Here is a 27,930-nt window from a genome sequence, read left to right as displayed (position 1 = left end):
ACGTGTACGACAGACGAGAAGATGGAAAAGGGATTTCGGTGATGTCGTAGAGTGGGAGAACGCAGCGAGGAACAAAAAACGAAAGAGACACGGTAAACGTGGAACCAGCGGTCATAAAAATCCGATGCGCAGGTATAAACCAACGATCTACAAGTCCGTGCGTGGACGATCCTAATCTCTACACTTCGCTGGAATAACAGCAGCCGAAGCTGCCTGACGGAAAGACAAGAAGAAGGGTCGGGGGGAAATAGTTAGATGATCGAATTATCGTGTGTTTGTTAAAAAAAAAAAAAAAAAAAAAAAAAAAAAGAAAAAAGAAAAATCAGCGGAATGGTATTCTCCTTGTGGAAACAAAAGGCAGACGATCTCGGAGGAATTTTCAACACGCTGTCTAGAGATCCAGGCTGTCTAAAGTTTTCGCCTTCTTTCGATAGCTTCGAGCTGGGTAAGCGATAGTCTGTGAAATTTTTATGAAGAATTCCTCCCTTTTAGCGATACTACTAACGGCGACGACTAATTCGTGCTTCTTTCCAAAAGACGCAGCTTTTACGTGTCTTGTTGCCATTTTTGGGTATCATGAATGTAGCTCCAGGGTTTCTTGCACGTTGATTCATGCTTTACAACGACATTTTTATTTGGTCACCGCTGTCAAAAGATATATTTGTCGCGGGGAAGTGACAGTAAAAACAGGCTGAAAACGTTGATCCGTCATACGTGTCTTAGGAGGTAATTAATAGAGGAGGGTACGGTATGGCTCGTTCGCTCGGTCATAAATTCTGTGGAAGGTCGGCAGTGAACGACGCATAAATTTCACTTGGACGCGACAAACGCGCGTCCGTACGAGCGCGCGCGATTTCGCGAATTGAACGGCGGGGAGCGTTCGAGCTAATGGTTTCGTAATTGAATAAATGTGGGCGATTAGTCGCGCAACCTCCGAGACGGTTAACGAGCTACCGTCTAAATAACCGTTCGGCTTACTGAAAATCAAATTTACAGTTAATCGGTATTTAATTTAAAACACCGATTAACAGACTAACAGACTTATCTTTCTCATCAGTGGCGCGACGATCGGATCTAGCTTCGCATTAATTCGTAATTTTCGTTAGTCTCGCGGTGACGTTGGAAGACTCAGAGGTTACTGACTTCCTCGAAAGTCTCGCCGCTAGACCCTATATCGAACAAGAGTTTTATTTCTTATTATTAGGCACAGATCGCTGCACGTTGCTTGCGATACAACCACAATACATCTGCGTAACCGAAAAATGAGAGAAAAGTTTCAGTGAAAACAATGGACAGACAAGGAAGTAGCGTGCACCGACCGTGCACGTGCACGATGCGCCCGTGGTCTTATTTCTTCTTGAATCTAGCTTTCTTCGACACCACTACGGCATTAGACGGAGACTTTGGGTTCGACTGATTTTTATGTTTTTTGCTCTCCACGTGCTGAGCAAACGTACTCTCGGAGTTCAACGACAGATTGCACGGTGCACAATAATACTGGCCTGCAAACGAAACAGTTTGCTCAGCGATTTGGCTGGTTATCGTTCAAACGTTCCAGAAGGTATCCCTACCTGATGGTGTTCGGTAAATGGAATAATCTATAGGTCCAGGAGTAGCCGGTGTCGCCTCGTTCTCGGCAGCTAAAAACATTCATACGATAAACATTGTCGTGATACGAACGAACGTATTGCCCCGCTCGTAAGTTTTAAGACGCAAGCGTGCGCGAACTTGAACAATCGCTAGGATATCGTCGAAATCTTCGAGAATTATTACTTCGGTTAACTACCGTTATTATGTATTATCGTGGCTCGTGCAAACTGAACGTGCTGTCCTAACGCTTACGAACGGGATACATGTGTAGAAATAAAATAGTTACCAGGCTCGGGAACGGGCAATCCGTTCAATCTGAGCATTCTCAAGTGCCTGGCACCGCGTTTGTGCGTTTCTAATTGGTCCTGTCGATTTGCCGAAACACCGCAGAGATCGCAACGCAACGGCGTTGGATAAGGTGGCGGTGTGTAGATGGAGGCCGTTGCTGGTGCAGGTACCGCATTGGTACCGTCAGGTACTACCGGCTGTGCCGGTGTAGATTGCACTTCCGTCTGAAAAGCCATTCCGAATCGGCCGCTGGGATCTATTTGACTGTACTGATTTTGATTTTGCGACTTCTTCGACGGCCTGTAGAATTCAACGCTCTGGTATGACGATCTCGGCTGACACAGCTATCTTTCTAAGAATAATTTGAGACAAGTATACATCTCTGTACCTCGCACGACGTCCGCCGTTCGCTGCTCTAATATGTTTTTTACCAGCGTAGTGTTGCGTCGCATCCGTTTGCGACGTGAACCACGTCTTACAAATCTGCAAATCAAACACGTTTCGCTCGTGTAACAGCGTTCAATCGCGATTTACCTGTTATTTTCCATTCCGCCAACGACGATGTACTTTTCATCTGCTTACATCACAATAGTTTTGCCAGTCGGTGGTCGTACTACTGACTTGGCCGTCTTCGGTCTTTTGTTTCTTTACACTCTGATTCAAAAACATAGACACCTTCTTCTGATGCGGCTTTCCATCGTAATGTAACTTTGCTTGTAACGCGGAGTTCATCTGAAACCGTACATTTTTAAGCAACCTATATTCGCTGCCGTATTTACTTAAATACGTGCTAGTCAAACAACGACACGATATTCAACAGAGTCGCGCGTGTATTTTTATCGGATAAAGTAATCGAGCCTTACAACTGCATTGCACAGATCGCATTTCAGCGGTTTCATTAGTGCTGCCAGTTCCCTCTGGGCGCTTGCAACTTTCTCTACGAAATAGAAACATAAATCAATCTTTAATTAGCTAAAACACCGTAAGAATCTGCAATCGGATTTCTCCAATGATAATTTGACGCGCATAACGATTTATGCGGTATTCTACAGGCCGGTTGAACTTTTTCCATGAAACAAATATATCCTATTTGTTTCACTTGTTATCACGTGTCGCAAACAATTACCTGCGTCTACCGCGGGATCGATGAACTCGTTCTTGCGTTTGTAATACTTGTTCTTGGTCTTGTTGCAAACTTGTATCGTCGGCGATACGACTGCCGCAGCTGCCGCTTTGTAGGTCGTGTCATACCACCGTGCATACAGGTCCGATGTATCGGAATCCGTCGGTACCCACCAGGGTGTAGTTGGCTGTCCAGGTGTTTGTGGTTGCATCGCCGGATGCATGATATACGCTGTTGGCACAGGCAGGCTTGGAAACGACGTGGTTGCTGCTTGAATCGTTGTTAGATTTCCCGCTGTTTCGTTAGTCGATAAACCGGTCGTCGTCGATTCTGTTGTCACAGGTTGTTGTTGCTCCGTCGTAATTGCCAAGTTGTTGCTTTTCGACGTTGTAACTGGAGGCGGAGGCGGCGGAGGCGGTGGAGGCGGCGGCAGAAAACATTCTAATCCTGTATCATGCACGAACGGAAAATATTTTATTCAATTACCACAGCAATTTTGGTAGATGGTACATAAAACGCGCATGTCAAAGAATTTTTCGTTAACCGTTAGATTTATCTCGCTAATAAAATGACCGGGCCGTTTAAGCGCCTCCGAGCCATGTATAAAAATCCGCGGATAAAATATACCGTAAAAATAAAATAATAAAACCCGAAGAGATGCGTATCAACGTAATTTGCTCCAAGATCGGATTTAATCGCGCGCAATGCTCTGACTAATTTTGCTAATTTCGAATAAGTCGGCGAACGTAACCCGTAATATCGGTCATTTTTATTTGTAACATGCAAGATACATTTCCCGAGCTGTTACAAACGGCAGTGAGCGTATTTCGCTTATCGACTACACGCTGCTATAATATCCACTCTACACCTCGCGATCGAATAATCTGCTTTGGCATCCACGATTAACTTTTCCGCTATCGAGATAACGGGAGTAACGTATTGGTTAAATTTGATGAAAAAATTAGTATCGCGCGTAAGGAACGAAACCCATAACGCGGTAATAACGCTCGATACAATGTTCATAAAATACCAACGATCGTATCATGCTACATACGCTTAAATGGTAACAGAGTGTTTATATACATTGTTACGGATACTACATTCCACGTAACGTAATCCATTTACATCTGTATCGATATTTAATTAATTACGATCTGTCGATAAATTTCAATTTCATTCATAAATTATGCGTTTTCCTACGAAAACGACAGAGATGTATCGCCGCACTGTTGCATCGGTATATATACACGTATGTGTCCGTTATTTCATACTTTAAACCGTCAGCTGATTTCGACAGTGAAACGCCGAATGAAAGTTTGATAGTAAGCACACCTACAGTACTCTACAGCCAACGCATCTTTTTATTTCACGTGCCAGATATAGAGTGCAATACGTGCATGCTTTGAATAATTGTTTTGATAATTGACTGATACAGACATATCAAAAGTCACATCCGGTTGTTTGTAATAGAAGCTGTTGCATTAGGTGGCGTACGTTTGTGTTTGCAGCGACACTCTACCATTCATAAAAAATATCTTGTCATAAATACAACAATGACAACGTGACGAACGTTTTATGTATTTTCAATGATCGACGTGTCCGGGACATTTACGTGTTTGCATATTTTCGGTACACTAGATTCACTAGGGCATATGTTTCTACAACGTGAATCAATGAGAGAAATTCTTTCCTACAAATAGAAACTCACCCGGTATTTCTGGATTTTCGATGATCTTCGCGCTAGACATTTTGCAGCGTAAATACCGCGATATTTCTCTATTATTGTCAGAGAAAACTTGACGGCGCGCGATAATTACGGCGCGATAAGGAGCCTTGTTTTCGTTCGCTCTGCACTCGCGAATTAGTTTCCTGTCTGTAGTTTTACATTTCGCACGATTCGCTGGAACATGGTATCATTACGATTCATGTATTATGTTTGACTGTCAATTATTCGGTGAAATACAAAAGTTTGTGAGGTTAATAGACGAGTTTGACAAGCGACCCGACGACATTACGCGATATTGAACTGTGATGCAAGATGGCTGCTAACACTACGTTCGTCGATCGTGGACTATCCAAAATTATTAGAATTACCACAGAAAATAGAATTTTTCATGGCCAACTTGTCGAAAATCGCTTAATCCGGGAGGATGGAGGAAAAGGCTGAGCTTTTAACATGCATCGAGGAAAAAATAGAGAGTGGCAAAGCCACGATAGACAGGCTGAAACTTGTGGGAAAGATTGACGGGATTGAAAAACTTATACGAAAAATTCAACAAGAAATTAAGTTTTTAGAAAAGGTATGTCTCCTTGAAATTACGATAACAGTTCCACCGTATACATATATTTCCTTCACGAGGTTGAGTAGCGATCATACGTATCTATAATCGGGCAATCTGTAAAATATTTCATCGTATCTGTTTCTTCTAATCTCGTTGATTATAAATATGCAAGGTGGTTACATACTTTTTAAGTTAAAAGAATCAGGATTATAATTATATGCTATTCTCAATAAAGGTACAATCTACAGGGAATGTAAAGAAAGAACATCTACAGAGTACAAATTTGATTCATTTGAACGCAATTGTAGCACGACTCTTCTGTGCTAATGAACCTACCAATGTTATGAAACCCTTTAAGTATCAGAAGTCACGCTTAGAAGTAGATATTGTATGCAACGGTGGTGCGTCATGGATAAAAGTTATTGCTAGAAATGCTAGAGCTCTCACTATGATTTCAATGGGTAATGGAGAATACGGGCAAAAGTCTGTGCTTGACCAAGCAATGAGTTACTTGCGATGCGCAAAGTGCTATCCACATTTGTATAGGCCACCCGATATCGTATTCCACTTTGCTTATGGTATAGAAATTCCATTAGCTACACGTTTGGAACGCATGGGAATAATCGTTGAAGGGGATAAAATGCAGTGTGAAGATGTAAAAAATATAGATGTACACGGTATTAATGTTTTCTTAATACGGTACATGCATGAATATGTTTCACACCATTAACTAAAAAATGATATTCATGGTTTATTCTTCCGGAGGTAGATAGCGAGGACAGATTTTCCACATGGATGTATTCGTTAGAATCTACCGAGGAGCCTCTGGATGAATATAAAAAGAACATAGATTCAGATTTAGATACGTTAAATACATCTTTCCTTAAAACTGAAATAAATATTCTCAACTTGGATGTGTCAACTTTATTAGCGTACGTGACAAACATGACCAATGGATACGATCGTTTTATTTATCGGGAACCTTTACTCACGCAACAAGCAGAAATGGAGAGAGAACGTCCAGTGAAACCTATTTTAGAGGATTTGTTTAAAGGAAAGAAACTAATTGTCTGTCAAACTGCTTATGAAAATTTTATGAACATTATAGATGTTATCGGTGGACCCAAAGAGACTCTTAGGGCAAAAGAACTACTTAGTAAAGTTCAGATTGTTAAGGATATACCAACAGGCAGAATAATGGAGAAGCTTAATTTGGGTGGTAAAATTAAAGATAGATCTAGATTAGTTTTTGCAACAGGCGAAGATATGAAAAGCATTACAGTATCTGCGAATGAGGGATTTGTTAGAGCAGCACGTATGCAGGTATAAGTATTTGTATTATAAAATATAATAGTTTCAAACAATTCCAGTAATAACTTTTTTCAGGGAATTGAATGTACAGTCTTTCTGCATGAACCTAGATCTCTCTCAGAGATTAAAGAAGGTTATGCAACAAAAATAGATCCATCTTGATACCAGTCAAATGCATTTTAGGTTATTACAAAAGAAATATTCACGCTATACAAGAAATATTTCTATTGTTTACTATCAAATGCTATTACTAGATCAGGCTTGATAATTAACGCGCATGTCCATACTTTCTTCAAATTCTGTGAAAAAAAAGAAAAAGAAAGGTTACAAGTAAAAAGGTTAATTTTAAATAGAAATGTTTCCAATGTAAAAAATATGAAGTATACCATTAATAAATTTGTTGAAGTGTGGATTTCTTTCTTTTGCTAACTGAATGTATTCTTTATATTTGATTTCGTCTCCAAGTTGTTTATAACACTTTGCGCTATTTAAGAGGGCTTTCAAGTTTGTATTATTAACTTTTAGCGCCCATTCGCAGTCGGCTAAAGCTCTTTCGAATAATCCAAGCTGAATATACGATAGAGCCCTATTATTCCATAACACGGTCGAATCTTTTCGTTGCTCGAGTGCTTTACTATAGTATGTTACCGCTTTTTCGTAGTTCTTCTCCTTAAATGCTCCATTACCGATTGTTTTCAACGTTTCCGCTCGTTCGTTTCTAATTTTCCGGTTCTCTGCTCTTTCTTTCGCATCTTTCTCCACGCTTTTCATAAACGCTTCTATATAAAGAAACCTTCGATTAGTCTGGGAATGTAAAACACAAGGATCATTACTTGCTACCTCTACACATTTGTTCCTGAGTTGAATTTTCATTGACCAAACATTTGTTAATCACTGTACGATTAATTCTTATTTTTAACTCGGTATCCTCGCATATATCTTTTTCCAACCGGTTTCCCAAAATTTCATCGGCCAATATTTCTCCGTGCTTCTGTTCTTCAGGATCGGCAGACGCCAACTTCTTCACAACTTTTTCTTGAAATTTAATAAATTGAAGATTACGTTCGTAATTGAAAAAGGAGATAATGCTTACCGACTTCGGTAACGCGACGCATAAAGTTCTGAAATTCTTCCTCAGTTACATGTTTATCTACCATTAAGTTGTCCATAATTTGTTCACCTTCTGCTATCTTTTCACCGAGCTTATTATGATCTATTATCTGATCCATACTTTAAATACTTTTCAATAAAAATAATTGGACAAGATCGAGCTAACCAAAACGCAAGGACAACTGGATACACAAGGTTTCCATAGAAACATGTAACGTAGTAGCATGAATTATGTGCTGAGTGGTTCAAGTGTTAAATAAGTATGAAACATTTATATTCAATTGATTTATTAGAAAATGAACAAGATCATGTAAGAAAGTGATAAGTAAGTGAAGTAGTGAACTATGGTTAATTTATATATATATATATATATTGAAATTTTGCAGATTCTTTTTTAAACAAGTATTTATAATCACAAAAAGTTTTATTCAGTCTCTAAGTGTTATCTTCAAAGCAACATATATTAATAATTTAAAACATTTTTTTTATCTATTAACCGTTGGATCCCTTTCTTGGGGGAAATTCAGAAAGCGCCCCTGCGTTATAATATGTCTGTTCCACATTCACAACAGGAAACATTTGGGACGATCCCATGAGTGTCTCCGAATTTTCATTGTCAATTTCTTCGACTTCAAGAGGGTCCATATCCGTGTCTTCTTCCATTTCAAATATATCTACTTCATCTTTTATATAAACCGCATACTTCATAGATTTGTTGCTTTCTGAACTAGTCCTTTGTTTCCTTTTGTCTAAAGGTTCATTTCTCTGAAACTCTTGACTACTCGTAGGTGGTTTTCCAGCTGTAATTTCAACTTCGTCCATAATACATAATTTTTTCAAAGGCAAAGATTTATCCTTCGATATAGCAGACAGAACATGAGGCCAACTAATGACAGGTTCAGAAGGCTCTTTTCTTTTTTGAGGTGGTGGGTTGGTAATTCCTCTACTAGTACTTGGCATGTCGTTAATGTCTACAATACTGATTCCAGAGCGCCCTGTATCTAAACGTTGACTTAATAAATTAATATTACCCTCTTCACTTTTTTTGGTAGTGTCCAGCGGGATTTTATTTCTGCTTTTATGAAGATGAGTAGACGAAGGCAACTTTGTCGATTGACTGGCCGTCTTATTTTGTGGTTTATTACTATTAGGATCATGATCAGGTACTGTTTTGGTAGGTAGACATTTCGTTTCTTCGATTTTTAAGCGAGATACCGTGGTCGTTTTCCTGGACGTATCATGAGACGCGTTGTTCGATTCTCCTACCAAAACGGAAGTTTGAATATGCCGTAGTCCGGTGACTTCCAAAATTTCGGCCAATTTCAACAGCCTTCTAACCTCACTTTGAACCACTTGTATTTCACCGCAGTACATGAAATTGACGATAGTCTTGAGATCATCCGCTTCGATATCGTGAAGAATAATCATAGGATGAGGATGATCGTTGGCGACGAGCAGGCGACGAAAGAACGAGCTCGAGTTGGCCAATACCATTTTGTGACATTTTAAAATCGTTCCGTCTTTACATACTAAAGAAAGATCTACAAACTGTTGCTTCTCGTAACATGTATCGAGGGAAACTGCCAAATGCGACGGAAAACTATGCCACTTTAAACTTAATACTGTCTCTTCCCTCATCTTGAATATTGTAATTGACAGCTTTCGATTTTACGTACGATTCACAGCACACGACTTTCGTTTATAACAACACACTCGCCATGACACGTGCCGCTGTCATCGCAACTATGTTTTAAGCGGTGCATTGCAATAGACAAAATATTCTTTAACGTGCCAAACGTGAATTAGAAACAGAGTTACAATATTGAACTGTAACGATCGATTTTCCTAATATATGAAATGTACCTTTTGTACGATATAGGTACGTTTAAAAATGCACGAATTCCATGCTTTTGAGGAAAATTGATTCCGTGTTTCAAAAATAACCTGCATGGGAATCGATTTTCGTTAGCCAGATGTCGTAGTTACATAGAAGGAGAGAAATATGTCATCGTCTTGGTTATCCGATTTAAAAGTATTCATTTTACACAAATCCGGAATAAGATTCGAAATAGCAATCAATTACTACTTTGTTTTAAAATACGATCGATAAATATGAAAATTCAGATTAGATTCAAATAGGAACGCCGTTATTTTTCGTAACACTTGTTTCATAATTCTTTTTTAGCTGGATTAGTTGGAAATAATAGATTTAAACAGCTTGTGCGTGAAATTTCGTTTTGATTGTCGCGCCAGTCGGAGGTACACGCGCGTACCATAGCGCCATCTCGATGTCTCGAAATCGAAACACATTCTGCGATTCTCGATGCCAATTGAGTTCGATAAGTGCAAATGGTCGTTTAATAACAGATGATTGAACGCGTTCCGCGGCGCGGCCTAGCATTTATCTGTCAAAACTGGTGACGGTCGGCCGATCGGCAATGAGCCGGCTTATGCGTGCTTGTTGATTGTTTTTGCGCTGAGGTTTTTAGGTTATCTAAACGAATACATTACCGAAAGACGTGCGTGTACGTTTTGTGCGTTCAACATTGGGTTTCCCGAGCGGCACAAACGCATCGATCGTGAGTGTACTTTGAATATTTTTGTCGATTATTATTATTATGTGATCGTGAATCAGGAAGGGCCGAGAAGAAATACAAAGAGCAAGCGTCAACACGAGAAGGAAAAAAAGAAAGCAAGATGCGAAACGTTCGAGGCAATGTTTTCTGCTATCTCATCGTGGCACTGCTTTTTCTAGCGCCATCCAGTTACGCAGGTAAGCATGGATTCTCTGAAACAATTTACATTTGGCGTTTGCCAGCAAATTAAGCGTCTCTGCACCGAGCGAGGCCGAAATTGCTTCGTTCAATCGAAGCATTGGGGTCACCCCTGTAAGGCCACAATAGTCTTCTTCCGCTTTTTCTCCGTCTCTCCCTTTACCCCTCTCCTGTACTCGGTCTCTTTCTTTCTGGCGCGAGCGCGCGCGCGTTCTTTCTTTCTTTCCATTTCTCTCCAATTCCCTTGCTCTCCGACTATCCGCGTGTCTCTTCTCCTCTTGGTGCTTATGGTCCAGAAATCGAGCCGCCGCGGGTGTTGTGTTTTTCAACGCCACATCGATATGTTTCACTGGTTGAAACACGTTTCTCTCGCTTGATTCGCTCGCATATATTCCGTGTTCAATTTTTCAAACATCAATTACTGCCGTGTACATACTGTCCCAATGGAAGATAAATGATTAACGTAGCACGTAGCAGACGCTCGTTATCGCATAATCAATTTGTTTCGGTTGTACGCTAGTTGATGTACAACGGCCGGTATTTCCCGTCGTAATTATATGTCCGACAATTTTTTCTTTCAACGAATTTCCATGAACCTACGGACGAAAATATACGTTGGCAATATTTATTATTGTCTAGCCAGAAGGTACGAAGCTTATCGCGTTCAATTACAGTTGCTGATATATTTTACACCTTTGTTCGCTTTTTTCGCTCAAGGCACACAGCGTTCACTTTATAACGAAGAAGATGAGTCAATGTTATAACAAGTCCATACGTAGCGTTTAACGTTATTCAACACTAATGCTAGTATCAGTATCAGCAACAGCGTCGTCTTCTTTCATTCTTCGCCATCAACGAATAGCGCAAGATAAATAAGACACGCACGAATCTGCTCAATTGAAAATGTAACTTTGTGTCTCGCATCCCCTTTCGTGGGAAATAATTAACGCGCAGTTGACGTGCAAACGCTTTATTTAGCGGTCGTAATTAGCTCTGCGAACGAATAATATTTCGCGACGATTCCGTTAGTCATCCTGTATTGTCCGCCCATGTAATTTATTTTACGGAAGATATGGTTATCAACCGCGTACGCAGAATGTTTCTATCATGGCCCAGTATGTGCTATATAAAGTGAAGTAACAGACTTATTAACAGTCTAACTATAGTCGATAGATTTACATATGTAACATGCAGTGGCTGTAACAAGTATTTGCGTCTTACTGTATTTCTTATAGTATTTATATACTAATTAACCTAATTAGGTTCAAGTATATCAAAGTTTCGTATCATTAATCTTTATATCGGTACAAAGGTTGGAGAATGAGCGTACGTGCAAATAGTTTTCGGTTGCTATGTAATACTTTTTTGGTAGAGTCCCGCCGTTTCCTTTCGTAGCGCACACACGTAACGTAAGGTTCAAACGAAAGATGTCGTTGTTCTAGAACTGTAAATTTTAAGTAAAAATTCCGCGATACTGTATATTAATAAATATAATTGCAGAAAACTGAATGCGATGTTTCAAGGCAAGCAGATATTCCTAACACTGCCTACAGCGAAATTCGCGAAATTCGTTTGCATTTTGACAAGCGTATTGCAAGAAGGCACCTTATCGAATTAATGCGATACTATCGACTTAAATCAGAAGAAAGTCCGTTAATTTGCTTGACTCAACCAACCTCCGTGTAGTTAACCTCTGTATTCTAGCTGATAAAACGAATTCGCCTCGATTAACTGATTCAGCCAATTTCGGCTCACGCAGTGTCGATACAGTCGCAATGATATACCACTCTCGCTGGAAGCGCTTTGTGTCTTTTGTTCAAACGAAGCGAAAAATGATCGTTACTGTCGGCTGACTCCGATAGCGATAGAAAAAGACGATAATGACGAACTCGTGACTATGAATTTGCCGACAGTTATCGTTATCGTTCAATTCGAGCGAGACGATCATATCATTAAGAAAATTTTATTCTTCCGAGCTGTCCATTGTTTTGCGTGCATTTCATGCAAATCGATTAATAATGATTCGTTAAATGGATACACTGTAGAATAAAACGTGGTCTTTGTTCGTGCATTCTGTAGCTCATGAAAGTACACGTTTGAGTATTTATCGTAGGAAACTTTATGTACACATTATCTGTGTTATATAAAGACGTTCTTAAATTTCATTCATCGCTGTAACGATATATGGCTATGATGATTCAATCGGTATTTAAAACCAATCTGAGAATGTATATAGAAATTAGAAGAGGATGCAAACGTTTGTTTTGTAGGAGATCAATGTTCGTATAGATAAATAATTAGCGTTAAAACGATCCCTTTAAGTGTTTGCGATCACGTTTAAATACTTTTCTTATCTTTGTGAAATACGTGTTTGCGCGAAATATCAAAACGTTTACATACAACGCACGTAGTATATTCGTAAAAGGTTTCTATTCTATTCGTAAAACGTTGCAACATCTTCGAGAACTATTTTATTTTGTACTCGTAGGATCAAAGTTGCCGAAGTACGTTAATCCTACAAATGTTTGCGGGGCTGGAATATTTTTTACCTGCCGTGGCTGATATCCACACCCTATTAACCTTTGCTTAGACGAATTAGCTAAGCTTTCTATGTCTCCTGCTTTCAATTTGTATTCGGCTGATTGGGCCTCATCTCGTACAATGTAACGCTACTCGTTGATCTCGATGCGCTGCCTGATTGAGAATAATTTACCGACTACTCAGATGTTTCAGCCGAAAATGCGACAAGCCAATTTCAACGATGCGACATCAACAAAGCGACGGATCAGTGTGGCGAAAACGAAAGATGCTTTAAAAATTCGGAGAACGAAGAAGCACAGTGCAGATGCGTGAGAGGTTTCGAAGCGGACGGAGGCCAGTGTGTCCAGGTTACTACATTTCGCAACGTAATTATTGATCAGTCAACGATCGAAGTCCACTCAGGAGGTATATATATATATAAAAACGTCGGCAGCGAAAGATCTAACCTAAAAATTTAGCTTGGTAGTGAAAAAGTTAGCTTGGTATCGGCGCAAACTAAACTATTCTGTGCAAATCTCGTAAACGGTCGAGCAAACAATTTCCCTATTTTTTTTCTAGATCGATAATACGATTGCGTTAACTCGTTATATCGTACATAGAGTAACCACGAGATAGAGGGTTATCGCGGAAGGAAATGTTTAATTAAGAAACGCTACGATTTTTCATGTCGATGGTGCTGAATGAAATTATTTTAAAATTTTGTTTAGGTAGTCCCATAGGTGCTGGCTTGTTTATACTGACTTTCCTCATACTAATGCTCATGTTACTGTATTTCGTCGAGAAGCGATATAAGTGGTTCCAACGAGTTCGACAGCGTCGTTCAAATCATTACGGCAATGTGCTAGTCACAAGAGACGACGACGACGATGACGATTCACCGATAGCGTAAGCTGGTACCTAATAGTAATTAATACGTGTGCCGTGTACAAAGTGCGAAACTTTTTAACAAAAGCACGAACTTTAACGCAGAGACGCTCAGTTACACAATTCATAATTTAAAGCGACAAGCTTTGAGTTACCGCTGCGTGGATCGCCTTACCGAATAACCGCAATAAAAATCTAGTACCGGTTCATGTCCAATTGCCTCGTCCTTCCGGGCGAGTTGCAAGGAAATTTCGATCGATTTCTCTATCGATCTCTATCGAGTTCTATAGGCAATGCATTTAACCGCTTATACCTCCGTGATCGTGACTTGGAGCATTCGACATTTCGAGAATCGAACATTGAACGTCGCACATGAACGTCTTCTCTTGGAGCTTGTTACGCTTAGGGAACAATATTGTGTAACTCTGTGTACCTATATATGGAGGGAAGGTTTAGATACCAGGTATGTGCGAAGCAAAATATCGTCGAACTGAATTAAGAGGCTAAATGTAAACGAGTGTTGGTGTAAGTAGACGTGTTTTATGCCGATAAACGTAAATCTTTCATCTTTGAACGTGTAAAACATATCCATCTCCGACTTTTTACATAACATCCATTCAGATGGTAATTACACGTATGTACGTTTCTAAAGGTGAAAAGACATTTCACCGACCATATTGGCAGGGTTATTGATAATCGCACGATATTTATGTCTCTATTATTTAACGATTGAATATGTACAGAACGTTTGCATAAGAATACTGCTACTTACACGATCACCGATTCTACGTTTATATACAATGGTTATAAAGGATACGGGATAACTGACTGCGGTTTCGATAGTTTGTAAGAACATATTGAAAGCATAATTTTTTACGATAACATTAAGAAGCTGGTCAGTAAACTTTAACACGTTATTGATATGTTGTATAAAATCGGTGACTATCGGTCCATCTTTCGCTGTATACAAAATTTAGGATGAATTACATATTTACATTCTCAACTGTATCTTCGATCATGCAACGAAATTTGTGCATGTGACGCGATTAAACGTCGATCCGATAATTTTATAGACTGTCTTCCTTTGCAAGATTGCGTATAAATTTATATTATTGTTTGCCAATGTTGAAACTTTTGTGGAAATTGACGATACATTCGGGATATTGAATCGTGTCGCGTGGATAAAGTTTTACCGTTCTCTCTGAATGTCTTGTTCTTTCGAGGATAACTCTCAAACGGATGTCACTTTACCAAAGAATAAACATTTCAGAATCTAAATTACGATATACATACGTGCCAGTTGCAAGCAAAGGTATCCTTTTGTTACACGTACATGTATCATTTTATAATAGTAATTAATTAATAATATATGTTGCGTATAGTGCAGCATCTACTGCGCAATTATCATATATTATGTAATATATAATTAATTAATTATCATTTCTGTCACGTATGATTAGTACGCTCCTTAAATATTCCTGCAACGTGTTATTGATTAACCGCGAGAGGAGTCGATGATTTTTGTCTTTGTTACGAGTCGAAGGGAGTTAACTTTTAAACTGCAAGACGTTTAGACACTGCTACACTCATACCAAAAGAACGTTGCATTTCTTATCGCGCTCGGTATTGTTTTTGTAATATAATGAAATTTGTAAATAACTTTCCGCCATTCCGCGGGTGCGTATTCTTGCCAGCCAATCAGTCTCTTTCCTATAGCGTATAATCTAATTGTAATTCTGAAGAAAATCGCATATATATACACGAATATTCCTAAGAAAAGGGACGAGTCTCTATCTCTTGCGAAAGATTATCGAAACGTACACATTTGCATTTATTTTGGATTTATACGCATATTTATATATATATTTATATATATATATTATATATATATATATTTATATATAGATATATATATATATCAAGATATACATAAATATAAATATTATATATATATATATATATATATATATATTTAACCTATTCTTATACTCTATCATTTATGTACAGAACTACGCGCTAGAAGGTAATCAGAGCAATTAGGCGGTGCTCGAGATATCGATTCTGATTGGTTAGACCGCTCGGCATCGTGAGACGAGATTTGATATTTTTATAGTCGGCGAGTACAAATTGAAACGGTGCGACAGGTATTAGCGAATTATTGTTTTTAGTTACGTATCGCCGGAAATTCTCTCGTAGTTTGCGATACGATCGTAGATGCGATTAACGTCACCGCTCATTTCACTTGTTAACGACACGTCTATTAGAATGCACTTCAGCGATGCAGTTTGACAATTCGACTGACTGTAATTATTGTTACCGTTTTTCATAATAGCCACGTTTACGCAAAACATCGACAATCTTGCATTACAATTTGTTGCGGTAGTTGGAAATTGAATCCAGCGAGATGGAAGAGAGAATGTTATTCTATAGATTTAATTCATCCTTTCGTATTTACAGGGATGACTTGGTTTGTGTGTACGTGGCTCTGTTGAGTTGTAAATTTTACTCTGTGATGTATTTTACGTTATCCTTGATGAAACATTTATTATCGATTGATTAACGTTCTCGTGGCACAATTTGTTAAGAATAATACTAGCTCGATTGCAGGAACATACTGTATTTTCGAGTTCCTTGACGTTGTACGTACATATCGCATAACTGCTTTAAATGCAAAATATTAACAAGAAATTTGATAGTTTCCCCGACAATGAAACATTGTTTTCTCATAAGAAATTTTGTGGCCAAAAAATGTCTAAAACTGCGCATCTAAAAATTAAAAGAAATCTAACAAAAAGCACTGAATCTGTCTATTTCTAATAAATGCTTACGAAACGTGTCATCAGAATTAAGTCATCAATGACCACAATGAAGGATTTGTAAATATTCAACATCGATAAATATAAAATAGAAAATAAAGAAAATAACACTCAAACGCTCTACCATTGATTATTTTACGCTCCTCTTAATCAACCTGTTTAGTTAATACGTACCGTTGTTCATTCTCGTATAATTTAATCTTTACATAAGTTATGCGACAATGAATAGAATTTTGATCTCTTTAAGATAGAAGATGATCTTATTTTTGTGGGTTTCCATTCGTAGCAACCTCCCCGTGGTGAGACCTGGGCAATCGATATTACTTACGATATAATACCTGTATTGTACGATATAATACCTGTATTGTACGTACGTAATATCGAGCTAATGGCTACGAGATCAACCTTCGTTCACTGCATATATCTTTTTAAAATTAGTTAAAAAATTTTTTTTAAATTAGTAAGAACTACATTTAATATAAAATAGTAACATTTATATATGCACACTGTCGGTCGATTTAATAATTAATTTTAATAGTCGCGTCGTTATATGCAGTGTTCGAGGTTAATCAATCTGAATATTTTTATAGCAAACGTCAACTAGAAGAAGGAAGAAAGAAGAAAGGAGCTTGACCGCGCAGAGAGGAGTGCAGACGTTGAAGAAATAAGAAAATTCAGTTCGCAATAAAGTTCATGTTGGGATACGAATTAGATTCATACGTTTTGTCACTCTTTAATATATTAATATTTTAAATATAGATGTTGAAGAGGGAAGGAAATTCGGGCCGCAACGAAGTTCATGTTGGAATACGAATTAGATTTATACGTTTTGTCACTCTTTAATATCGTACGTCAAGACTGGTATAATTTACATTACATTAAAGATAAAATGCATACTCGAGAAAACTTACTTGCTACTATTGTCGAAAAGAAAATCGAGACGACGAATGTGCTTTCGTAGAAAACTGTTTACACGCGTATCATCGCACTGGGAGTAATAATTTAATCCGAAGGAATAGTGAATAATCGTGCGCATATTTACAAGATTAGCCGAAAGTAGAAACCGTTGTAATTTACATCTTCGATCAGAGATTTATACTGTGACAGTTAATAAAATAAAAATAGTTGAACAGCTAATAAGTTAAGCTAGTTAATAAGTGGCTAATATTTAAAACATAGTTTTTGAAAAACTACTACAGGGAAGAATGAATTTAACGTCGTCGATACTAATGCTAAAAGCTATTTTGGACAGTGATAGTTTTTCGATCATTCGGTCGAATAAAAGGTCATTAATTTCTGGATTCGTGATGATTTGCTTTAACTGTGCTCGATATTTGCTCGCCTCTCTGCGTAGTAGTTTGATTATTCGGATATTCGTTCTCTACTTTCAAGATCTAATACACGAAAACCATCCGCTTTCCTATCCCCTCCTATGAAAGACATCGAAAAGTTTGACCACACGACCAAGGGTCTAATAAATTCCTTTATTCTGAAAGGAAGTTAGCTTCTGTAAAAGATTGTTCCTTGAAACGTTCGATCGACGAAACGTGCCCGAATCGACCGATTTCCTAACGTTCCAAAGCTTTCTGTCAAGATTTCTTCGTCGTTAGTATTTGTTTCAGTAGCCGGTGTAATCGTGCCATGATCCTCTTTGCGGCCTATATTGCGCTCCACCGATCTGAATCGTTTCGGGCGTTCTGTAATATACGGTTCTCAGTCTGTCGTTGTTGCTAACTGCTGGCAAAAATTGTGAATTAGAAACGAATGGCTTCTGCTGCTGTTGATTCACGGGCCTGGAAACTTTGTAATTATTCTCGGATGATTGTAGAACCGCGTCTCTTCCTAGTTGTCGGTGAAGAGGTAGAACGAATCCACTGGGCAAGTTTGCCTCCTGATTCAGCGTAGGCGTTAATGCGTCGTTCAAAGTGACGTCGTACTCGCTTTCCGGGATATCCTGCAAACGATGCGTCACCTCGTTCAGCCTTTGTTTCACTCTGTAACTCTGAGGTCCTGTTGGTTGCTCCTCAGCTTCGTCGTTTTTAAAGGTAGACCCGTAAACGTTTGAGTTTTCGGTTACGGTTAATCGGCCCTTGTTACGGAACGAACCCGAGATCTGCACGTTTCCTTCGTTACTCTGCTGATTGGAAAATTCCTCGGTGGGCCATTTGGCTAGTCCTCCAAAGTTCTGTTCATTTTCTATTTGTTCCTGCTTGGATGTCCGAACAAACGCATCGCTTATAGTCTTTTGTTGTTCTTCTTCCCTTTGTCTCTCAGTCGGCCTTCTAATCGCAGGTCTCGCTATAGATGTATCATATTCGTCGTTATATCCATGCTGACTCTCTGTTTGAACGTTCCTGTACGTATCGTGATTTTCGTTCTCCTCTTGTTGCGTTTTAGGCTCTTGATTAGATTCCTCGAGATTGTCCTGCGTTGCCTCATGCACGTAATAATTTTTTCCTCTCTCCTGAACGTTTGTCCTTTCAGTCGGTCTGTCCTCTTCCTTCTTAGACGTGGTAGCTTTCACACCGACCGGAGACAAGCCTCTTGGATTAGGGTTCCCGCCTCTAGATGGTAAGAAGGGTCGTTTAACGATGCGAACCGTGGTTCTTGGTGGTGGAGCGGGTGGATCTTCCGGTTCGTCGTAATAATCTTGCGAGTATTCCTCCAACGACGCGGTATGATAATGGCCACGATCACGCTTTTCGTCCTGATCTCGTTCTTGGTAATCCGACTGCTGATTCGTTCGATACGATTCTCCATCCTCGATCGGCGTTCGCGTTGTTTGAGTCTGCGCAGATTTTGCTTGTTTTTCGGCAAAAGCTTGTCTATCGTTCGTGGGTTCTTTCGAAATTGATTCTGCTTTATGAACGAGCTGTTCGGGCAAACACGTGGTAGTCGTCGTAGTGGTAGTGGTCCTTTCCGTGCGATCGTAACCATTGCCTCTTCTGGCCGAGTCTGTAGTTTCTTGTAAATCCTTGGATCTTGAACCCGTCCTAGAACGATCTGGCTCGCGTTCTTTATCTTGAGGTCGATGCGGTCTTTCTGGCTTGTCCGTGTCTTGCATTCTTCCTCGATCACGATCCGGTGGTCTCTCCGCGTTACGATCCTTTCCACGATCGAGGGATCGATCCCTTCCACGTTCTACACCCCGATCCCTATCTCGATCGTAGTAGCGATCTCTCGAGCGATCCGAGTGTTTTCTCGATCGCAGGTCGTCTTCGTCGTCCCGATATCGAGTTCTGAAATTAGAAATTTTGTTAATTTTCTTTAACCCGAAGTAACTGTATCTTTTATATGAATGTACGTTCGATGATGTTGCTGTGTTAGGCACGTATGTTACTTCGCGCATTACGCATGTTACGGTATCGTTAGATAATGTGTTGCGATCGATTAGTTACCACAGACGAATATACAGATAATTGTATCAGTGTTGTGTACGTACGTTACCTTACCTGTAGGGTCGGCCCCTATCCCTTTCTATGGTGTCATAGAAGTCTCGATCCCTGTCTCTATAAGCTGGTCTCCTTCTCAGTGGTCTTCGAACCGGCCTCACATCTTCTAACTCGTCTTCGTAATAGTCATCATCTGCGACGTCCACCGGTCTTCTTCGAGGTTCTTCTGCAAAGAGCGTGGATTGCGCGCGTTTAAAATCTTGTATCCTATTTAATCTAAATTAATCGACATATACGACGAATCGTTTAAACATCGTCGGCACAAGAAATCTACCGGTCGATTGAACAGCTGTAGCTTTGTACGCGTATCTGTCCTGTTCGGAAAGCGGCACGGGTCTTCGAATTTTCGGAGGAGTTCTCGGTCTTGCGTAGACCGATGTTGCAGGTGCTGCAGGCTTTACCAAGCCATCCGAGTTTCCAGTCGCGCCTGAAGGCGGAGAACCAGCTTCTTTATCGTCGTAATCGTCTCTATACCTACGAAAGAATTTGCTTAATTCGTCGTCGAACTATCAAACGGTAAAACATTCGCATTTCTGTTCACGAAGGAATTACCTTTTATCGGAGTACCGACGATCGTCGGTGTCTCTAAGCCTCGACTCGGTTCGTCGATCGTCCAATTCCGTGTCGTCGAGTTCTCTAGACGCGGACCTTGATCCTTGATCGGGATCTCTAGATCTGACTCTTGTATCTTCCTCGAGAGGATCTCTCGCCCTAGTAGGGTCTCTTCTGTTGTTTCTAGGCGGATACCGATCCCTGGCGCTCGCGTCACGATCTCTGTCGTCCCTGGGGATTCCTTCCCGAGACCTTGGAACGTCTCTGTCTCGGAAGTCACGATCCCGATCTCTGAAGTCACGATCTCTGTCTCTTCTGTACTTTCGATCGTCGTAGTCGTAGTCGTCTCTGCTGTAGCCACGTGGACGACTATAATCGTCGTCGTAATATTCTTCGTCGTAGTAATCGTACGCTGGCCGTCTTCTGAAGGGTCTTCTTCTTCTTGGAAGATCTCTGTCCCTCGGTAGCTGACGTCCTGCGGCGGCTGTTACCGGTGCCACGGTAGTTGTCGTCGACGTGGATGTTGTGGACGTTGTAGTGGCCTTGTAAAGGGCATCGTTCCTGTGCCAGTATTTCTTCGAATTGGCGCAGTCGACTTCGGAGACGAAGTGACAGATGAAGGTCTTTTGGTCGAACGCCGTGAAATTCGCGCACAGGAAGTCGTATCTCGTTCCGAAAAGGCAGTGGTGGTACACCTTGAAAAAGAAGAAACGCGAATTATTAGATTTACCATGAAAACAAACAGATCACGATGAAATTACAGATATGTCGAAATCAAAAATGAAGAAGCTTTGAAAGTTCGGAATTCGTGAAAGTAGGAGCGCTTTTTTTTCTTCTTCAAGGAGTATCTATCTCGTCGGGAACATTTTGATCACTTTTTTTTTTAGGAAACGATCTTCGACACTGGTAACATACTTTTCACCGAACACGGACGCTCGTCGTTGCTAGAAGGTATCGTAGCTTTCACACCGTGACTACGTGTGCTCGAGTAATTACCACAAGCGCGTCTGGTGGTGTTACACATATAGGCGGCTTGTCTCTGTAAAAGTATCTACGACCGTCTGGTCGGATTATCTAAAGGTATTATCTAGAATCATTCAGAGCACGTCCAGGTTGCTTCGTACAACAACTTCTTCGTTCGACTTTGTTTCTTCGACACGCTGTCTCGTTCATTTTTTCACCGTCTTGAACGACGGACGGGGATCCTCGTCTACTTCCTTCATTGGCCAATCGTTATTCCCCAATTTTTTCTCGTTTATCCCAATTTTTAATCGAATCTTTTCGCGTGCGCGCTCGCTAGTCTCCAACAGCCTGTAGTTTCTCTATGCTTTGGTAATTTTATTGGAAAGTCAGAGTCCCCTGTTCTAAATTGCAGGAAGTAACTCGTTGCGTATCTGCATGACAAGAACGCGCTCGGTTTAAAATTACTCGAAACTCTGCTGTTGTTTCCAAGCATCTCGAACCGGGTTAGTCGAGCGATTTCGCGATGATGGATCGCCATTATTGCTCAACTTCCAGCTGCTAAATGTCAAACGTACGGCCAACTCGATCGCGAACGGTATCGTAAAACCATTTTAGCGATAATAAGTTGGATGAAGCGAAACACGCGTCTAATCGTGTAACGTTCTATCAGATCGATCCGCTTTGCTTCGGAAGAATTTTTCTTTTACTTGTTTCTGTATGATATCCTGTTTTGCCTCGGCATCGTTGCTTCACGGAGGGCTGAGCGAGGCGAATCTGCGAACATTTGCATGACAATAGGCCCATTCGTTCGGTAGCTGGGGCTAAACAATCGATAAGGAACGTCGGAAAGGGGTACTTTGCAATCGCTTTCACAATCGCAAGATCGCCGCGCGTGAATCTCGAAACGGTCAGGGACGGGAAGTGTATCGGACCGCGAAAGTCTCCTCTCTTCTTCGTGTTTTTTCCGCCACAACCTCGTCTTTCTCGCTTTTCCAACCAGCATTCTCCTACGCGTGCTACGTCGAGGTGTAAAATTTGCGTTTTATTTTCAAGTATTAAATCGTCCGCTAAATTCGTTTCGTTTATTTCTCGATTATTTAGAAACTCGCAGTTTCGGTTCCGTTGCTTTGAACGTAAATGGACGATCGATTTTAGAATGCTCGAAACGTTTGACGATTTTCGAATCGATCAGTTCTTTGTTCTATTCGATATTGGATCACGAATTTTCTTTTCTCTATTTGCCATAAGGTTGATCGTTTTGTTTTGTGTTCATAAAACATATTACGAAAAGGATAGACTTGCGTCGTGGCAGGAACTAGTTAGACCTGATGGATAAGAAGGATGGTTCTCGCCATCAAAATGTGATCTCTTTCGTTCGCGGTCGGTGCTCGTCCCATCGATAGAAACGGGAAAACCGCAGTCACGGACCGTTGACGTTTGTTCATTGCGCGAGTGGACGATACACCTTGTCAGAAAATCTTTCCCGGGCATTCATCCAGATGACACTGACTTTCCTTTTCACTAGAGCGATCACGATACCCACTTTTACTCTTGCAATGGACGCGATCGGTCCCACGTTTCACGATCGTTTCGCGATTACAGACTGATTTCCGCAAGAACGCTACGCACGGTGTTTCTCGATACTTGTGTTTTTTCTCATAGCGTCCCTCCTGATAAAGAATACTCTGGTATTTGTCAAGTAAATTCGCGAGAGTGGGCAAAGATTTAAAGCGACTCGGAGAGGTATTTGGACATCTGCCTGGAAGATGTTTGCGAACATGTTACGCGTCACACGTAACTTTTTAAAATTTTATTACTACGATGTATTACGTATTAGTAAGTGTACGTTACATGGTTGATGAAATTTCGACATTTCGAAATAGTTGAGAAGCAACAGGCGTTCTTCCACACGCGGATTAACTTGTCCTCGATCTTACAGTTTTATGCGCGACTTCCCCGTTGTAGGAATCTTCGCGTTATTTTTAAGAAGGTTTCCGAGAAACGAGAAACGATAAACGACAAAGTTCGCTCAATTATGCAAAATGATCGTGAACGTAAAATAACGGAGAGAATAAGCGAACGGTCGAGCGCTCGTTCCCCTTTGGAACCTTCGAGGCATCTTCGAGTCGACGGTGTATATCCTTCAAGATGTTCACTTTATTTACAGAAAGAGAAAGTCCACCAATTTTCATCGCCAAGAATAGCTAAGCGATTGATACCGCGTCAAGCAGAATAATTACGAAGAGTCATAGTTCTCACCTGGCATTTGTGAGGCACGCTTGCGTAAAAGCCATCGTGAAGACCATCGCATTTAAAGTCGATGTCCTCCGGTATGCTGTTGTAAAACGGATAATCGCTGAGATTGTAGCCGTTCAGTTCACGAGGCAGATTTGGGTCCCAGATGTAATCGATCTGCGGGATTCCTGTGAGGACGTGTCCAGTCGTCGCGTTCGTTTCGCTGGCCACCGTTGTGATCGTCTGAAGAAAGTCACGAACAGCATTCTCGATCAGTTACATTACCACTCGTAAGTATCTGGACACGTTGATCGATTTGTAATAACAAAACGTGCGTATCATTAAGATTTACTATTTTTTTCTAGAGTCAACGTATATACGTATATCATAGTATATTAAAATCAAATACACAATTCGATCAAGCGTCAATTGATTGTAAATACTATTGCCAAAATCACGATATCGCTATTGATTTGGAAGAATCTTCTTTGTCGTGTCTACGTATAGCCTGACGGTCGAACGAGCTGAGAATAAGCAACTGGTTGAGTAACAAGATTGTCCTTTTTCACGTCAGACGCCTACAGATACAAATTTTCTAAGGATTTCCGAGTCTTTTTATTTGTAATTTTCAAACATTGCCATTCTGTCGAAAGTTAAGCAAGCGTCCGCACGTTTGCGAGCGTAGTAGCGCGTATCTAGCCTGTGAGACGGTAGTTATCTAATGCATCGTAGTTCTACCGTGGCTCTTGGTAACGGTCAGTGATGTGCTCGCGATGCTACTTTCGATGATGTCACGATGCCGTTTCTATGTGAAGGTAAACTTGTCTTTGAACGCGCCCCAACGGTGCTTTAGATAGACGTTAATTAATTTAATATGAATGTGGCGTAATCGAGAGATCTAAACCGGTGGATTGTCGTAAATTACAACGATTTGGGAGAAGCGCTCGTAAAGAGACGTATCGTGTAGACGATGCTACCGGTGTCGCGATCTTTCGCTCTATGCATCTTCGTTTCGTTGCATCAAGTACACTGGCATGTATAATTGGAAAATAGAAACAGACGCGTGGTTTGTCGTGACTCGAGCATCATCAACGCGATTTGCATCATCGACGATAAACGATCTGCCCGTTCTATTCCTGCAGCGGTAAATCGAGGCGCAACACGACAGGATCGCGCTACAACCACGCTTCGCATTATAAATTCAGTGCTCGGAGCTACGCGAGCAACATCTAGATTCGATCAGATACGCCAAAAAAAGTTGAGCGCAATTATATCTGTATGTCTGCGATTAGAATGTTACTTCGTTAGGACGTACCTCCGTATCTTCGTTTTCATTCTCGCGGACGTGGCTGTCTTCGGTGGTGCTGCTTGTGGTCGTCGACGTGGAAGTTGTCGCGATCTTGAATTTCGGCCTGGTAGGCTTTCGTTCGGCTGAAACTGCGTTGGTCAACAGAATTCCTGAAATTGTGAAAAAAATATTCGATATTGGTCGTTAAGACGAAATATTATCCGAAACTTCGTAGTTGATCTTTCCCCTTCGGTTTTCCCGTATTGCGGTAAACGTTGTCGATCGAAACGTGACTATTAAAAGCAACGGGACAGGTTTGATCGCTGGAACGTGCTGGAATGGGACACCGGTTAGACACATGGTAAATAATCAAAGGCCGATACGCATTCACGGATTGCATAAGTCACGAAGAAGCGTCGGCGTTGCGAAACCTGCGCATGAGAAGAGCAGCGAGAGCTCGGTTTTAAGTGTTGCAATTTTCGCCGCGCAGGTGAATGCGTTCGGTTGGGCAATTGTTTTCAAGCAGATCAAGGCTGTCTATCGATCGTTTCTTTCGTGGGTGACTTTCGTTGATTTACGAGCAGATTGTACGATACGATACGTCTAATCATTTTATTTTCGTCGGACCGAGCGTTCAAGGATAAACCTTTGCCGTGTCTCTTATTTTTTTCTCGCTACCATAACGATATCCCGTTAATGAACTTGAATTATCGCAAAATCTTCGCGCACCAACTACGTCTAATTAAATCAAACCGGTTCAAGGTCGGCGGATTGGCGACAACCTTTCGAACCAGACAGGAGGATAACTCGTCGTCCCGTGGAAAAAAACGCGATACTTTCGCCGATACTCTCTTTGTAAGGGGTATCCGATAGCGAAGCGGATCGGACGGGTACGATCGACGTGGGTGCGAGGGTCTCCTTACGGTCCTTTTCGGAGAGTGAACGTCCTCGATGTTGAAAAACACGTCGTCCGGCAGCGGTTGTGCACCTTCGTAACGGGATCGTGGTTTTCCAAGCTGGAATCGATAACAACGAGCAACCGGCGACGTTGCATAAAAATGAATTATGGGAACGTGCTCGCATTCCGTTTGTGAGAAACGCTGGCGCGGGCACACCCCTGCTGGAAATGTAACGGCGAAACATTTTCGTGACGAAACAGACTGCCGTAGCTGCGGTCTAAACAAATTGCTTCGTTCCGATTCTATCGTATCGCCAACTAACGATTGTCTTTTCGATTCCCGCTCGAATGGGAATGTCATGGCATTCTCGTTAAAAAAAGGGCGCGACGATACTAATTTCTTTCGCTCATTTTCCATCCAATCGCGTCATTTAATTCTTACGTTACGTTACGTTAACGAAGTTTCTTACGTTTGAAGATAAGATAGGAGAATCGAAGTAAGAAGTTAATCGCAACTTTTCCACGATCACGCGCGATACATCGATGGTGGAACCGAGATTATTCGAAAGATCGGCGACGTAAACTAGTTTGAGAATGGTAAACATTCGTGCAAAACTATGGCTGAAAATTTTTGCGATCCCGAGGAATCGAGACGCGAGCGTCGGGTACACCGTATCGTTCGGTAGCTTTCAAACAAGTTTTCGAAGGCCTCGGCTGGCTGTCGCTCGATACGAGAAACGAATAGTCGTCGAACAAGTGAAAATGTCAGAAACCGCGTTAAGTGTACACGCGATCGTTTAACAATGTCTCGTTGGACGATTGCTTGTACGTCCAAAGGATCGTGTCGGCTAGCGACGAAAGCTGCTTGCTCGAAATTTTGTAATACGTTCGTCTCGTTTTTCCGATGCCTCGATCGATAGAGAATTTCGGAGCTCGTCGGTTCGCACTGCACGTCGCGATAGGACAAAGGAAGCGGACTTGTTGATATGCACAACAGGTTTCTCTTTTCCTTTGTGGATTCTTTCTGTGAAGTTCTTTCGCGCGTCACACGTACGCGGTTTATCTGTGTCGTGAATACGAATCGTAGCATCTTCTTTTTCAAAATAAGTTGACAGATTCGATCGTTCTACCGTATCAAACTCTATGAAGCGAACTCGATTCGTACCGAAGGATGAATATACGTACGTGGGACGCCGGTGTGAACGAACCTTGAATAACATGGATGCTAAACTCTCGGATGGAAGGTCGACCGCTGTCTTCGGCATTCCTCTCCGGATATGGAGAGTCCAAAAATACTAAGCTCCGTCACATCGCAACCATCGCTAACTGCGCTTTTGATTCCATCGAAATACGATCGAGAATTTAAACCACCCCGGAGATATTGCGTATATTGTGTGCGTTATGTTTTAAATGGCACAGGGAGATCATTGTGTTTGGCAGCGAGTCTTGGAAGCGTATGTTTTACTTACCATACAGAGCGAGCAGAAGCCACCTTTTCTCCCGCATGTTGGCGCTACTGTAACAGGCAGAAATATTTCTAATTAATTCGATGCAAGAATTTCGTAAGAGCGTTTCGGCATTGACGCAATATCGTAGCTACGATCGTATTAAAAATTGACACGGAGGTGGACGTGGATTGCCAAAGTTCGATATCGAGTTGTATAAAGCATAATCGAGACGTAGTTCTGGCGTCGACCGTAGACCGGTACAGGCACTTGAGCATATGGGAACGGTTAGGAACTTTCTCTGTGCTGTCACCACTGCTAACCATATAATGCAAGGATAATGTAGGTGTTATATAAATGCACGATCACGTAATACCGGGTGTGACTTTGTCGTCACT

At 40.9% G+C, this 27,930-nt stretch overlaps 7 protein-coding genes across 8 annotated transcripts in view; 3 read left to right on the top strand and 4 right to left on the bottom strand.

The window, feature by feature from the left end:
- Positions 1 to 1,172: 1,172 nt before the first annotated feature.
- On the bottom strand, positions 1,173 to 4,852 carry LOC126873557 (zinc finger protein 346-like). The gene is made up of 8 exons (XM_050634576.1): positions 4,710 to 4,852; positions 3,005 to 3,448; positions 2,742 to 2,815; positions 2,461 to 2,610; positions 2,267 to 2,361; positions 1,877 to 2,178; positions 1,572 to 1,640; positions 1,173 to 1,502 (listed from the first exon to the last, which is right to left on the bottom strand). Exons 1-8 carry the CDS (start codon positions 4,747 to 4,749, stop codon positions 1,348 to 1,350), a joined length of 1,329 nt encoding a protein of 442 aa, XP_050490533.1. The 5' UTR covers positions 4,750 to 4,852; the 3' UTR covers positions 1,173 to 1,347.
- Positions 4,280 to 7,023, top strand: LOC126873558 (UPF0415 protein C7orf25 homolog). The gene is made up of 4 exons (XM_050634577.1): positions 4,280 to 5,301; positions 5,519 to 5,960; positions 6,053 to 6,606; positions 6,670 to 7,023. The coding sequence occupies exons 1-4, from the start codon at positions 5,152 to 5,154 to the stop codon at positions 6,754 to 6,756; spliced, it is 1,233 nt and encodes a 410-aa protein (XP_050490534.1). The 5' UTR covers positions 4,280 to 5,151; the 3' UTR covers positions 6,757 to 7,023.
- LOC126873568 (tetratricopeptide repeat protein 12-like) lies at positions 6,600 to 7,953 on the bottom strand. The gene is made up of 4 exons (XM_050634601.1): positions 7,688 to 7,953; positions 7,435 to 7,629; positions 6,981 to 7,373; positions 6,600 to 6,893 (listed from the first exon to the last, which is right to left on the bottom strand). Exons 1-4 carry the CDS (start codon positions 7,821 to 7,823, stop codon positions 6,850 to 6,852), a joined length of 768 nt encoding a protein of 255 aa, XP_050490558.1. The 5' UTR covers positions 7,824 to 7,953; the 3' UTR covers positions 6,600 to 6,849.
- Positions 7,954 to 8,091: 138 nt separating this feature from the next.
- LOC126873559 (protein bric-a-brac 2-like) lies at positions 8,092 to 9,732 on the bottom strand. The gene has a single exon (XM_050634578.1). It carries the CDS (start codon positions 9,340 to 9,342, stop codon positions 8,197 to 8,199), a length of 1,146 nt encoding a protein of 381 aa, XP_050490535.1. The 5' UTR covers positions 9,343 to 9,732; the 3' UTR covers positions 8,092 to 8,196.
- Positions 9,733 to 10,057: 325 nt separating this feature from the next.
- LOC126873575 (uncharacterized) lies at positions 10,058 to 16,815 on the top strand. Its single transcript, XM_050634621.1, has 3 exons — positions 10,058 to 10,477; positions 13,203 to 13,424; positions 13,727 to 16,815. The coding sequence occupies exons 1-3, from the start codon at positions 10,402 to 10,404 to the stop codon at positions 13,906 to 13,908; spliced, it is 480 nt and encodes a 159-aa protein (XP_050490578.1). The 5' UTR covers positions 10,058 to 10,401; the 3' UTR covers positions 13,909 to 16,815.
- A 698-nt stretch (positions 16,816 to 17,513) lies between these two features.
- On the bottom strand, positions 17,514 to 27,693 carry LOC126873580 (zinc finger CCCH domain-containing protein 13). Its single transcript, XM_050634626.1, has 7 exons — positions 27,557 to 27,693; positions 25,217 to 25,359; positions 23,926 to 24,144; positions 20,704 to 21,398; positions 20,426 to 20,625; positions 20,152 to 20,317; positions 17,514 to 19,938 (listed from the first exon to the last, which is right to left on the bottom strand). Exons 1-7 carry the CDS (start codon positions 27,591 to 27,593, stop codon positions 18,318 to 18,320), a joined length of 3,081 nt encoding a protein of 1,026 aa, XP_050490583.1. The 5' UTR covers positions 27,594 to 27,693; the 3' UTR covers positions 17,514 to 18,317.
- The window catches only part of LOC126873564 (uncharacterized), a 26,482-nt gene continuing 22,596 nt past the window's right edge, over positions 24,045 to 27,930 (top strand). The window contains exons 1-2 of one of the 2 annotated variants that reach the window (XM_050634591.1): positions 24,045 to 24,191; positions 24,267 to 24,522. The gene's annotated coding sequence lies outside the window, so the exon portion shown is untranslated. The other variant, XM_050634595.1, reaches the window with a different exon arrangement.

The sequence above is a fragment of the Bombus huntii genome, chromosome 14, assembly GCF_024542735.1.
Source record: "Bombus huntii isolate Logan2020A chromosome 14, iyBomHunt1.1, whole genome shotgun sequence".
Classification (NCBI taxonomy): Eukaryota; Metazoa; Arthropoda; class Insecta; order Hymenoptera; family Apidae; genus Bombus; species Bombus huntii.
This window is presented reverse-complemented; position numbering and strand designations above follow the sequence as displayed.